Source organism: Colletotrichum phormii, assembly GCF_030913505.1.
Source record: "Colletotrichum phormii strain CBS 102054 chromosome Unknown BDP81scaffold_27, whole genome shotgun sequence".
Taxonomy (NCBI): domain Eukaryota; kingdom Fungi; phylum Ascomycota; class Sordariomycetes; order Glomerellales; family Glomerellaceae; genus Colletotrichum; species Colletotrichum phormii.
The window spans coordinates 495,281-509,038 of NW_026851469.1; the positions used below are offsets into that span (position 1 = coordinate 495,281).

The 13,758-nt window shown below is 48.4% G+C and overlaps 4 protein-coding genes across 4 annotated transcripts; 3 read left to right on the plus strand and 1 right to left on the minus strand.

Moving 5' to 3' along the window:
* Positions 1-382: 382 nt before the first annotated feature.
* On the plus strand, positions 383-2,037 carry BDP81DRAFT_465152 (uncharacterized protein; the record flags this gene model as incomplete). The annotated part of the gene is made up of 5 exons (XM_060594242.1): positions 383-529; positions 701-876; positions 931-1,089; positions 1,151-1,337; positions 1,399-2,037. The coding sequence occupies 5 exons, from the start codon at positions 383-385 to the stop codon at positions 2,035-2,037; spliced, it is 1,308 nt and encodes a 435-aa protein (XP_060439843.1).
* A 478-nt stretch (positions 2,038-2,515) lies between these two features.
* BDP81DRAFT_465153 (uncharacterized protein) lies at positions 2,516-5,722 on the plus strand (the record flags this gene model as incomplete). The annotated part of the gene is made up of 11 exons (XM_060594243.1): positions 2,516-2,570; positions 2,609-2,758; positions 2,831-2,889; positions 2,928-3,417; positions 3,518-3,713; positions 3,751-4,219; positions 4,276-4,471; positions 4,530-4,746; positions 4,806-4,918; positions 5,165-5,242; positions 5,298-5,722. The coding sequence occupies 11 exons, from the start codon at positions 2,516-2,518 to the stop codon at positions 5,720-5,722; spliced, it is 2,448 nt and encodes an 815-aa protein (XP_060439844.1).
* A 1,234-nt stretch (positions 5,723-6,956) lies between these two features.
* On the minus strand, positions 6,957-8,187 carry BDP81DRAFT_502958 (P-loop containing nucleoside triphosphate hydrolase protein; the record flags this gene model as incomplete). Its single annotated transcript, XM_060595580.1, has 3 exons — positions 6,957-7,327; positions 7,454-7,602; positions 7,665-8,187. 3 exons carry the CDS (start codon positions 8,185-8,187, stop codon positions 6,965-6,967), a joined length of 1,035 nt encoding a protein of 344 aa, XP_060439845.1. The 3' UTR covers positions 6,957-6,964.
* A 4,176-nt stretch (positions 8,188-12,363) lies between these two features.
* Positions 12,364-12,853, plus strand: BDP81DRAFT_399188 (uncharacterized protein; the record flags this gene model as incomplete). Its single annotated transcript, XM_060588547.1, has 2 exons — positions 12,364-12,369; positions 12,422-12,853. 2 exons carry the CDS (start codon positions 12,364-12,366, stop codon positions 12,851-12,853), a joined length of 438 nt encoding a protein of 145 aa, XP_060439846.1.
* Positions 12,854-13,758: the final 905 nt, after the last annotated feature.

Genomic DNA, 13,758 nt, shown 5'->3' on the forward strand with positions numbered 1-13,758 from the left:
CCTGGGAGTATGTGATGAGCTTCATGCAAGAACCGTCACAGCAGCGGGGCCTGGAGGTGGTACTTCGGACCTCTGACGCCACCATATCCTCAAGCCTAGCACCCTATGGGAACTTGAACAGTTTAGCAGTCTCTCAGCTTCCCGGTGTGGTTGCCGATAGTAACGAAGGGAGTTTGATCTCTCAATGGTACATCAGCAACCCTCATCAAAGGTCTTATCCTCTTCTACGGATAGTAGACAGTTTATGGATCTTGCGGCTGACCGTGAAACTACCAGATGGTCCGATCCGGCGAAGAATGCATACGATAACGCCATCGCAATCCTAAGAAAAGAGCCTACAGATGAGTAGTACCAACAGTTGCGCCTTCAAATCCAGCACTCAATGAATGATGTGCAGTCTGCGGTCGAATCAGCCCGACAGGGGTACCAGACAAAGTCAAAAGGATCCAAGGTTCAGTCTGCTTTAACAACCTGCTCATCCAGGATAATGTTCTACGGAGGTGATTCAATGGGACGTCACTTGAAGAATGTAGGTACATACACTAACAATATGTGTTCTATTTCAGCAATATTTGATACTTTCTCTCAACATCATCCCGAATATGTATCTTTAGGCTGGGGCGCCGTGAAGTTCCTCTTCGTTGTGAATATTGGGACATGCTTTGCATCCTCTCAACCTCATCTTAGCCAACTCACATAGTCTGTTCTCAATCATGAAGAGTTACTTGTTGAAATATCGAAAGCAGTGTCTCGTATCGCACTCGTACTGCCCAGGACTGAGCTACACTCCGTGCTGTACCCCACACCACGCATACAGGACGCTGTATCCCAGCTATACGCAAAGATTATAGAGTTCGCCGTAATGGCAATCAAGTGGTACAAGAAAGGCAAACTTTCTCACTCATTCACGGCCATTATCAAGCCATTCAGTCTAGGGTTTAACCCCATTGTCGAAGAGATTGCCGAACGGTCGAAGGATGTCGATGAGCTGGCCAGCGCAGCGGTTAAAGCCGAGATTAGGGATTTGCATGTCAATGTCCACAGGCAAAATGAGACTAGACTCCAACTGACAGAGATGGTTTCTTGTAAGTTCAGGGCACGATATGGTCAGTCTTTCTGACTTGAGGCTAACGTAATCAAAGTTATGCAGCAACAGCAGTCTCTCCAGACACACTCTCCTTGCGTTGATAGAAGAGCATAGACAAATGTTCAGGGTCAGTCAAATTGAGGACATAAGGACAGTCGCGCTACTAGAGGATACGGCAGTAGCAGACGACAGCCTAGCCTGGTGCCGGTCGATGCGAAATCGACGGAGGCAGAAAGCACCCACAAGAGTTGTACAAACTGAGAGCCTGGGTGTCTGACCCCTCATCTTCTCTCCTCCTTGCGGAAGTACAGGGAGTGAAGACTAGCTCGCTTGATTTTGCAGCTGATTTCCTTGACATAGTTCTTGAGCATGGGTACCCTGTTATCTGGGCCTTGTCTTCCATTGTCACTGAGGTCGATGATGATAGCCTGGTCCCGTCGGTTTCAGGCATAATTCGCTCACTCATCTCACAGGCTTTGGCCTTGAACAATGCTGCCGTAAGTGAAGGCAGTAATCCTCTCACGCCCAAACACTTCAAGTCTGCTGTCAGCATCATGCAGTGGTTTGATATACTTGATCGTTGCGTGTCAAGTTTCCAGCAGATATTCATTGTTCTCGACATGAACGTTATTGAAGCTGCTGTGGAGGAAAAGGAAGCCGAGGATCAGTTTTTCAAGATCAGTGACTTCGTAGAGCGGGTCTCACGTATCGCACAATCAAAACAGAAAGCCGTCAAAGTCATATTTGCATCGTGGAGGTTTAATGCGATTACCTCCTTAGATGCCGAGTCTATTTTCGATGACAGGCGTCTGTTCACCGATAGAGGGCGGAAGATCGAGCGGCTGATGAAACAACCAAGGTTTCGAGCTGCGTTTAAGAGAAAACACCAGAACTTCCATGACAAGTTTAGATCTTCGATTACTCTGGGAGACGAAGATTCAAGGCCGTGATCTGTCACAACTCATTCGATCCGATTGCAAATGAGGTTGCATTACATGTCTGAAAAATGAGGTGGACTTAAGAAGCTGTTCATCAAATAAACGCAGATAACAATGTTTTGTGACTCCTTTGCGTAGCTGTGGGCACGTTGCTCACTCTTTGTGCACCAGGCTCTGCACCTTGACGAGACCTCATTGGGCCAGCATAATGTCCAGTATGATCTGTTTTCATCCTTATCTTACCTTAGTGAGCAAATCCCGCGCAAGTTGGCGCAGTCATCTTTTGAAGTCACGTGTGTCGAGGTGAGGCGAAGGTTGCCTGCCAGCCTGATTGATCATGTAAATCTAGGCGCTCATCCCATCCTAATTATCCTCAGGGAAGCAACAATCAGCCCCGAGATATATTCTCTCACTTTGAACATCGTTGTTGCTTGTTTTATCTTCTTGCTCAGTCTAGCTAGTCTTATGGTCGAGGCATCATACGTGAGCCATGTCATATCCATCAGATGAGCTCAACGAAGACCGCCTGCATGCCCTCTCCGCGAGTGGGCTTCGACCCCAGTTTGGGATCACTTGGATTCAGATGCTGATGCAGGCGAGGGAGAGCAGGAGTTTTCTCAGGATGCTCCGAGCCTATTCATCAGCTCAACTATTTCGCGAGACGGTACTCTGAGTCAAGCCAGTCAAGAACAAGGAATCTTATCGCAGCTTAAGGATCAGTTGTCATTCGGAAGTAAGTAATATTGACTTTCTCCCTTCATTCGTCAAGGCGCTGACATATGAATCTAGATCTCCAACTCAATAGCTCTAGAGGCGCACATAGTCTCCCATCATCAAGGCAGCCTAGGTTACCTCCCCCGCCACGTTTCCCTCCTCCACGATTTCCCCTTCCCGGATCTGAGTCTCCTCCTTCGCGACCACATTCCAGATCACCACCACCTTCCAAAGCGTTGAAGAACTCGAAATGGCGGGAAAGGCTCAAAGCTGAAAGAGAGATGTCTCCAGATGCATCTTCGAAGGAGGACAATGTAGGCAACATTGAGCAGGCAATTGACCTTCACATCCTTGAAGAAAAGAAAGAGCCCGACCACGATGTCAGTCTTGCCGAAACTCTCGCCTTGATGACAGAAAGGCAACTCGGCATCGACTTCCTGGATCAAAGCAAAAAGATATCCACCTTCGCGTCCTACCTTCTCGACACAATCCAGATTTTGGAGAGTCAAGCAGACTGTCGCGATGCCGAAAGCTCTGGAAGTGACTCTGGTAGTGACTCGCAAGATGAGGAGGTAGCTGTCGGCCAGCCTCCCGGTTATCAAGTTGTTCATCGAATCTTTTGTACAGCCAGATTTCATGATCACGACGGAATGAACCAGTGGCTCGAAAGGGCAAAATGTCTGGCGACACGAGATGGCTTCACACCGAAAAGGAGATTCTCAATCTCGACACATGGTTAAGTAAACGGCCATGGCTCTGCTTCATTGCCATTAAGGAGCACCGCATCAGAGGGCTGAAAACCAAAGATTCAGAGTCCGAAACTACGTAAGCACTCCCTCAGGCAGGCTCGAGAGACTCAGAATTGTGTCACCCGTACTCCAAAAAGCTTTGAAGCAGGTTGCGGAGTTTCAAGTTTACCGGAAAAGTGAACACGACGACTTTGCCGCAGAAATGGAGGCCCCGTATCTATTTATGTTCCATCACCGAAAGAAGCTAGCGGCATTGGCAGAGACTGGAGTACACCAAAGAGGTGATATTGCCTTTGACGAGGTTCCTCGTGGAACATTACGAGACTGAATACACGGAGGCCGAGGAGTTATTCCGCCAGGGGTACGTGAACGCTTACCACGTCCACAAGTTATTCAGGCCGAACCAAATGCTCCTCGTAAGAAAGAAAGGGGAGCCAAAAACCGCATTTGTACTATCCAAGTACAGTCTGGCGAAAAAGGAAGAGATAATACTTCATGGCTGGAGATGGCACTACAATGGCCATAATTTGCAGCGGACTACAGAACTCGAGGCGATAGACTTTGTACCCGAGGACAAGACCAAGATTTGCGATCTCGTCGTTCACCCGGTTGAGTTCGCCAGAGAAGAAGATGTAACAACCTTGATTCAAAGAGGAAAAACATTATGGAGCATGAGAGATCAAGTGTACATCTGCTACACAGGATGGGATAAGGGGTCGAAACATCAATATGTCGGGAAAAACACCATCAAAAGTGACCACTTAGGAAGAGGCTAACCTACTGCTAGGCATCTGCAAGGTTCATGGTGGACACGGCAACCTATCAAATCATGCACGGCCACTCCAACTACTCGTCGTCCGAACCGTCACCCGCAAATGATCCGTGGCCTATGAGGGTCAACCATCGAGAAGACTTACCGCACAAGGTTGAGATGCTTCTACCAGCTACTGTTCAGGGCTTCAATCTCGAAGAAAAGAACTGGGGTAAGAACACTAAAATGGAGAGGGTCACATTAAATTGATACTGATGCTCTTGTTGCAGTCAATTTGTATGTGGAGAACACTCATGCGGTAGATTGGAATTACAAGGCCTTTGATCGTCTTGTCTTGGATGCCAAGACCAAGGAGATGATTCGTGCACTCGTCGACGTTCAGACTTCAGCAAAGAAGATGGACGACATCATCGCTGGAAAGGGTAACGGCCTAATCATACTTCTCCATGGAAGTCCAGGAACTGGCAAGACATTGACGGCAGAAAGGTCAGCTATGGTCAAATATCCGGGGGACGTCGCGAGTGATAAGCTAAAAGTCTTTACAGTGTCGCAGAAATCGCAAAGAAACCTTTGTACCGAGTCACCTGCGGGGACATTGGTACTGATGTGGAAAAGTACCTTGAGACAGTGATGTACTTGGGAAAAACTTGGGATTGCGGTTTGTTATTATCGATATGAGGCAATCTATTTGGCTTAGCGTTGATGCAAACTGACATTTGGATAGTTGTCGCAGCGCCACACGTGGCGCTGCCGGTTACTGCCGTATGATACCGCTTTCCACAAGCCGATTACCCGTCTTGTACGGTATATAGATATGACCCTCATACGGATCTTCCACTTAGAGGAATCAAGCCACTTTCTACTATACAAGTCTTCCACTTGCTACCTCGTTTTGTGATAATAGTTCTTTTGCTGGATGAAGCAGACGTTTTTTTGGAAGAGAGAACCTTGGCAGACTTGCAGCGGAATAGCCTTGTATCTGGTACGTAACTTAGATCCCGACTTTGGCACTTGATTACATTGTTTATTGAACTTAGTCTTTCTACGACTCCTCGAGTATTATGAAGGTATTCTCATCTTGACGTCCAATCGCGTGGGAACCTTTGACGGGGCATTCAAGTCTCGTATCCAGGTAGCGATTCACTACGATAACCTGGCCAAGATGTCACGTAAAGCAATCTGGCAGAACTTCTTCGACATGATTCAGGAGTCAACCGAGGAAGATGCCAACATGCTAGAACTAGAGAGAAGACTCGATCACTTAGCCAAAGAAGATATGAACGGCAGACAAATCCGGAATGCGCTGCTCACTGCGCGACAACTTGCAAAGCACCGCAAAGAGAGATTGGACTGGGAGCATCTCAGCCAAGTAATCGACACTTCTGCTGCTTTCAACAAGTATCTAAAAGCAGTGCGCGGGCATACTGATGAGCAGTGGGCAAGGGGGGAATCGCTGCGTTAAGGGCAAAGAGCACGTCTGAGTGTCTTTCGAGTGGTAGAAACAACGGAATAGTCAATGTGTTCTTGTTTAAGCTCTTTCAAGTATGATTTAGTGAATGTGTCAAAGCGTATTGCTCCAGTCCTGATTCCACTAGAAAAGCGAGGCACCTAGTGTTCTCAAAATTGGTCTTCAAATATCCATCAAAGCGATTCAAGTTGCCATTAACTGAACAACACTCCCAATATCTGAAGTAATAGTTGAAGTGATTGGTATTTAAACTATTTCTCTCGACATAAGGCTGCGCTAGAATGATGGGCAAATACTATTCACCATGCTTGCTCTGGTAGCCGCGGCCGCAGTAGCCCCTATCCCCGTCAGAGACGCTAGCACTGCTGACTGGCTTCGTCTCCATCACCGCGCTGGCAGCAAAAGACATCCGAAGGAGGGCGGACGAATGGAGCAGGAGGGATAACGGCATGGTGAGGGGAGATGGTGTGATGTTGCCCCTCTTTAGGAGGGGGTCAGAGACCATTTTATTTACGTTATTCTTCAGCTTCTTCCCACCCGTCTATCTACCTTAGACTACGAGGGTAGGCTGTGTTCCAAGCTTTAGAGGCGTATCAGTGTCAGAATACATACATGAATGAGGGATAGATTTTTTAGCAGCGATCAGGCCAATGCCTAAGACTCAACTACCTAACTAGTAGATAATAGATGCGTCCAGCCTCGCCGCATCCCCATTTTCCCTCCTTTCTGAGAAATTCTGCTTCATTCCTGATTACTCAAGCACAAAGCGTTGTCCGGTATTATTCCGAGCCCTGGACAGGAGTAATACACTTTTCCAGTGTATACTCACACTATCCTCGCATCGCGGTCATAGATGGCAACAAGGAAGAGTATTCGGTCCGCACGATTTTGAACGGCGATCACTGGCTCGAGGACGATTCCAGAAATCCTATCATCATTGGCGTGAAACGAACATCATGAGATTGTTCGGAGACTCATATTTTGGCTGGAAATAGAATGATTTGCAGTAGCCAATATAGCATGGATAGAGGAAATTACTTGAGGGGGAATACTTGTAACGTATATGGATTAAGTGCGTTCTCAATGCCTTAACGATAGACAAGGTGTTCATAGCTATTGCATCTTCATAGAAACTTGAGTGGTATGTCTGTATCAAGATTGGCGGGGAGACAAGGAAACGAAAGTCGAGAAAAGAAAAGTCAAGAAAAAGAAGGGAACACTGATGACAGCCATGCTTCATTTTCTCCCAACCTCAGCTCGTCGGCATGCGTCGTCCACCACCGTTTTGACTCTGTCGTGGAACCTCCAAGTGCTCTTCGCCATCCTCGATATGTGCTCCAGTTTCAGTTTTCCTCCATCCTCTTGCGCCAAGCTGCCAGCAGAAAACAAAATATTTCTGATCTGTCTTCCGTTGAGCCCATCCGTCCAGTCTCTCGCCTCTTCCTCGTCCCTGAACCACTTGAGAATCTTGTCTTTTTGTTCCACCTGGTCAGGCTTGAGCTGTTCGATGAAGTTTTTGAAAATTTCCAACTTTTGTTCGCGTTGCAGATCGTCGTATTTGATGCCAAGATTCACGCGGCTTTGCACAGCGATGTCGAACTGGGTAATCCGATTTGTCGTGAGTATTAGGATGCCGTCATAATACTCAAGCACCCTTAATAGAACCGAGACTAATGCATTACGATTCAGATCCGATGTGTGACTGCTTCGTGACTCAAGGAAGACGTCAGCTTCGTCAAATAGCAGCACTGCCCGCCAATTCGCCGCGAGCTCAAAGAGTGCCTCTAGATTTTGCTCTACTTCCGCGGGTTTCAGTCCAATGTCGGACACGCCAACAGAAAAAAGGGGCTTCCCAGCGAGTTGGGCCACGCTTTCTGAATGATTAGATTAGAGGCGGAGTTCTTAAACTTCAATTCTGCCGTCTTCGGGAGCTTACCTGCAGTCAGAGTCTTCCCAATACCTGGCGGGCCATGAAGTAGTATCACGAGCCCTTTGCCTTTACCTTTAATGATGTCTGTCATCATAGGCTTTGAACTCGTACCACTTGAGTGACATCGTACCAGGTCTTTGATCAGTGACTTCTGCGTTGGAAGAAGCTGTAGCTTATTGAATGCGTCGGAGCTACGCAGCTCCTTAATGTCCTTGATACAGCTCTCCCATTCTTGCGCACCATCAGCTTGGCTTGCAATGTAGCTCCCCACATTCAACTCCAACCAAGTTCTTGAGTCAAGGTGATAGCCCAGTACTCGAGGCGGGCAAAGTTTGAATTGGAGGTCTTCAAAGTGATCTCGCGTCTTCACGCCGTCCCAGATCATCTTCTGGCTGTCTCTCAAGGCGGCATTTGCAACGCAGATTGAGCATCGGCATTCATTGTCTCTGCGAGAAAAGTTTGCTGATCCCATGGGTCCCGGGTTGCTTGAAAAGGGGGAGTACTGTAGGTAAGCTTCGAAGTCGACCATGACTCGGCCTTGGATACGTAGTCGCTTTGTAGGTCTTCGCTCTCTATTCCTCTGGCCACCTCTGCTGAAAAATCGCCTCATCATGGCATCATGATCTTCTTCATAGTAGTAGTAGTGGTGTTTTACATCATCAGGGACAGGTGCCCAGCTATCTATGTAACTAAGCTCCGATCAACCAGAGCGCCCTTTGGGCATATGATGTGCCGTGCCGCCATTATAGCGTACGACAAGTCAGGCAGTCTATAATGTACACTTTTCTTCTCGTGCCTAGAGCAGTGGAGTTTAGTATCTAATCCCCAGGGTCCGTTCAGTTCCAAAAAGCACGCCAGCAGGGGGTCCCTGACTCGGCAGAAGCGAATGGGTCTCTAGCAGCCCTACGCCGTCCACAGACGGCGTTGCCGCAACAAGTAACCGGCCCTCGGAGGCATATTTGCCTACGCGAGCATTTTTCTGTTTTCTTATATTTTCTTATATAGAAGATAAAGGAGGAAGGAAGAGAGAGGGGTGTGGTAAGGCCGGGGCCTCAAGGCGTCGGTGGGTGTGTGAGAGAGTTGTGAGGCGCGGGATCTCGGGCTCGCTATCTTTGCAGAGAGTGAGCCTCATAGTAGCGCGTCACACGCTCGAACTTCTCAAAGGCACCCGGGTCTCTGACCAGGGCGTACCAATAGGCTTCGGCCAGGCCTATCGGGGGCGGTAGTGGTCCCGGATCGTCCACGGTCCCGGTAATCGGCCATAGCGCCGAGGTACGGCGGTTCTTCGTGCAATATACTGGATGGGTAGGCGATAATTTCCGCCCGCAGTTACATTTGAAGTCTCCGTCGTGCTGAAAGCGCCTGTGGTAGGCGTGGAAATGGCCATGGCCAGAACGAGCAGCGAGGAGGTGGTGCAAAAGAGGACGCCGTAGGTCCAATTCCGGAGGGCAACGGAGGGCAGCGTCAGTTTTCTTATAGCCTGGTTTGAGCTTTTGCTTCGAAGTATGCCACCATCGTGAATGGTAGCCACGGGCTCTGGCGCGGGCCATCTTCGCTATCCCAGCGTATGATGCTAGCGGTGGAGGGTCAGTCATGATCTTCTTCGATCTGATTCTGAAAACCGCTGCCGTGAGATAGGGCGAACCCGTCATAGTCGAACATCTGCGATCCCTTGGACTTGAGACATAATTCCGGGAACCTTTCTCCACGTTCAAACAAGGAACTTTCCAGGCTATCCCGAAACATCTCATCAGAGAGGGAGGTGTTTTCTGATTTATGAAATTTGAAAGGGTGGCAATGGAGTGTGCTGATGACCTTACTCCCCGCATACTGCTCGAACTTGAATTTCACGGGAACTCGCTTGAAGCAAATCCCGTCCCAATCATAGGCCCAAGCAACCATCGACCACGACACATCGACAAGGCCTTCTCCTCCAAGTGGCTCTTCGATTTCCCTCTCCGCATCACAATCTTTGACTATGAAGAGCTGAGGCTCATTCATGAACAGTGCCGAGTAAACGATTTCTCCAGGAGGGAATATGGTCCACAAGTGCTCAAACTGGACCGAGCCGGAGTTGTGTTGCAATTCGACTGATTGGAAGTATTTGCTCAACTCGGGAAGCGACTTGACAATCTTGAGTAGCTCTGCCAGTTGTTTGCGCGCGATCTCGAGGTTGTTTCCTTTCCCGAGATATTCGAGTGCTCGTGCCTTTTGATCTTCAGGTCCGGCCACATTGGTGTCTGTACGGGGGCCCAATTTCTCAATGCGGATCTTCATTTCCGCAGTCAATGCAGATTCCACGAGGTTCAGTTGATTGAGACTCTCCCAATTATGCACAAGCTGTTCACAGGGGCTGATGAAGATGATTGGGTCCTTAGTGCCGTCCCAGGAAGAAAGGGAATCTGGAGACGGAAGATGCAAATTTGGATATGCCTCAAGAGCCACGCCCAGCAAGGCTTTTAACTTGGGTCCGTTGGCTTCGATCTCAGTCTCCAGGTATTTGTTGTCATCCCCTATGACCCTGACATAGGTCAATTGAGGAGGTGAATCGTCATCTTTACTTCCAGTCCAGATGGTCCCGAGTCCAAGATTGACCAGTTCAGAATGCTCCAAGACCCGCTCGGCTGGCCCGTCTTTGGGTTCTTCCAAACGTTGTAGGAAGCGGCAACGAATGAGAGAATTATCTTGTGATGGGGGTACGATGGTATTGCTCCCGCTACCATCTGCCTTGATGTTTTCCGGTCGCATTTCAGCGTAGAAGGCTCCTGAGTCTTGAACAGATTGCCGGCCACGGGCCGCCCAACCGCTATCAATTTTACATCGCCACTAAGAATAGTTCCACATCCATCAAGTCTAGACTGCTTGTTGACAATCACGACCGAAGTCTTAGCAAGTGTACGTGGACCCTGCTCGGTTTAGGCCGCCCACATACAATTGCTTGCTCCAATGAGTGGACCACAGCGTCCTTTTCCACTTCTTATTTCCCAATTGAAGACTGAGATAGCCTCCGGATGAATTGGACGGTGCCCTGCCTCCTTCGTCTCTTCAAACTCGATAGTCTCCCAACCTTCATCTTTAGGGTCTACTGTGGCGATGGCCTTGGACTCATTACCGGGTCCTATTGGTCCGTCTCGTCAGTTGAGGCACAGTTCCAGCAATATACGTTGATACCTTACCAGGTCCCACGCAGTCTGATCCCATTTTCTCACAAGCCTTGACCTCGTCTGGAGTCGACATTGATATGGTGAAGGGATTATCTAACAAGTAGGTATGGTACTGCAAAGATGACGAGAAACAGACTTTGCTGATCTAGGGGAGCAGGGAAGAGGATTTATACCATTTTGTGCGATAACGGGTCACTCGTGCATTAATCGCTCACTCCCTTCCTTACCTTGCCTATCAAGTGTCGGACAGACACAAGTCTATTGGTGACTTCTTTCACCCACACGTCATGCGTGGTCAACCTCAGGAGAATTGACGGAATGGGTTGCTGTACAATCATATTGATAGACTTCCTTATCCTGTAGCTCGTGTCTGTCACTATTAGGTAATTCCTCCTCTCCAAATCGCTGCCCCTTTGGGGGGCTCGCTCTGTTGTAAGGTGGTGGGCGTAACAATGCCCTCGCAAGCACTCCTTGCCTACGAAAACGAGCTGAAACCCGAAGATGTCAAAGAGGCGACTCAAATTATCAGAGTTCTGTGGTCCCTATTGAATAGATAAAGCTAATTATACATCGTCTATTCGTAAAGTTCGATAAGGCCAAATTCTGCCACTCCTCACCCAATGTTGACAAGAGCTGCTAGCTGGAGTATGAGGGGTGATGCATCATTTCCCTGGATTGAAGAGTTGCTGATTCATCGGATCAATGCAGATACGAATCTCGTCGATCACCTGCCGTATTTGTGCTACACGTCGCCCTACAGCCCATTGACATTGACGCCAGACTAAGCATCAAGAGGAAGCTCGACAGCTAAGAGGACCACGGCAGTTCAATATCGTCAGTCTCAACCGGCACCACCGCGCTAGGGATTCATGGGGCTAGCAAGACCACGCACTATATGGCGCTTATCTAGTGATAATCCTGGACCACTAGAAAATGTGCTGCAGCTCTAGAGCTGCAACCACCACAAGTACTCCCCATTTGGTAGCTACACTGTATCTGTGGTCTGCTCAATGTTCGCTGAGGAGCAGGCAATGATCTTCTAGCGGGTTACTACTGAGTAAGCATAATGCCTGTCAAGTCGCGGAGTCCCGGGCTTGCTTGCGGTTGGCGGTCGCCAAGCGAGATTCGCGCAATGGGTTATGCTTCCTCCTGCCTGTTATGGTGGCAGGTTATATTGATGTTACTGCTGGTATTAAGGCTAGATGAGTGGATGTGAGTTTAACACGGATCCATGAGTAACGGGACCAAGTCGGGTAACATAGATGGCATACTAGAATTAACATACGATACCTGTACTATCCTTTAGCGTGCAACGACTATCATACGGTATCCGCATAAATCCTGGTGAGCTTCCGCTGGAAGGGCGAAGACCTCAAGTCTTGTGGAGACTTATGCCGAACTCTCAGGGAGATGTCCCGCGTCTTGGTTATAAAAGGAGCTTGAGTTGTTGAACGATTGTATCGAGGAATCTGTCGAAAACCTAGATTCTTTAAGTTGACTGTAACAAACCTGCTCATCACTAAAACTTATCCAACGGCAAGATGAAGGTTGGTGAAGCGCCATTCATGCACCTTTAGGAAGAGTCTCTAACATTTACAGCTCACACTAGACACTTTATTCTTGGCCTTCATCGCCTTCAATGGATTCTCCTCAGCCGTCGGTTCCGTGCTTCCTAGCCTTCCCAGCACCGACATCATTCCCGTTATCCGCGCCGAAAATGCTACCATCGTTCAAGGACTAGACCTACGCCGAGACGAAGATGATTGGGAAATTGTCACCTACCAAGACGCTTGCGGCAGTGCCACCCTGGAGAACCTCTCGAGCAAAAGCAAGTCACAGTCGTGCAAAACCATCGAGTCCACCCGCTGCGTCAAGCTTAAGGTCGGTATCAACTTCGGGGTCATCTCGTGCAAATTTGGATTCAGGCAGACATCGTGCGCCAACACCCAGCACCAGTATACGGTCAAGCCAGGCGAAACTAAGACGCAAAGTGTGAGTGTGAGCGACAAGTTGGAAGTCAAATTCTCGTGATGGGAATATCCTGGCAGTCTATACACCGCCTGGAAAGATGAAGAATAGGGTCACGTTGTTTCGATTCTACTTGGGTCGTTCGCGGGGATATCGAGAGGGGAAACCTTGTCCTGTGATAGACGTCTCACCTGGCTAGGTGCTCGGTGTTCTCTTTACAGACTGTCGATGGCGGACGGAAGCATTTGCTTGTTTCATTCAACATGAGACTAACATCTTAAAATACTGCATAGCTCAAACATACTTATCATGATATGATTTAGGGCACAATCCTCACGGAATAGTGAATGACTGTAACAAAACCTGATGTATGCTAGTCCGAATCCCCCCCAGATGGCTGCTCTTCTGGCACCTTGAGGCTCACGAAGATGGTCGCAATAGCTTTGAACGTTGGCTATGCAACTGCATTTGTCCTGCTATTCGGCTTCGCACCTTACAGACATGAGAACTTAGCGCCACTCGTCGCTCAAGGCAGCTCAACCCGTGCCACTCTGAGATATGCTTGTCTTGCAAATCAGTGACATACAAGGCCTCGTTCAGTTGTAGATTGCGACCATGGTTCCGAGGTAATAGTTCACCCATAACTCAATCGTTATAAACTAAGGCACATGCTATGAACCTCTCAATCCATATTTCAATTCATTGTGACCTTCTCGTCAATATTGGCAGCTGATTACTATGGCACCAATGAATAAATCGGAACAGTGCAAGAAGCCGGAGCAGCCTACTAGTAAGAAAGTGGAACAACCCAAGAAGTTGGAACCAAGCAAGAAATCGGGGCAATTCAAAGCCCCGGAGCAACCTAAGAAATTAGAACAGCCTAAGAGATCAAACCGGCTCAAGGAGTCGAAACAACCTAAGACACCGGAACATAAAACATCGGAACAGAAGAAACCAGAACAGTTGAG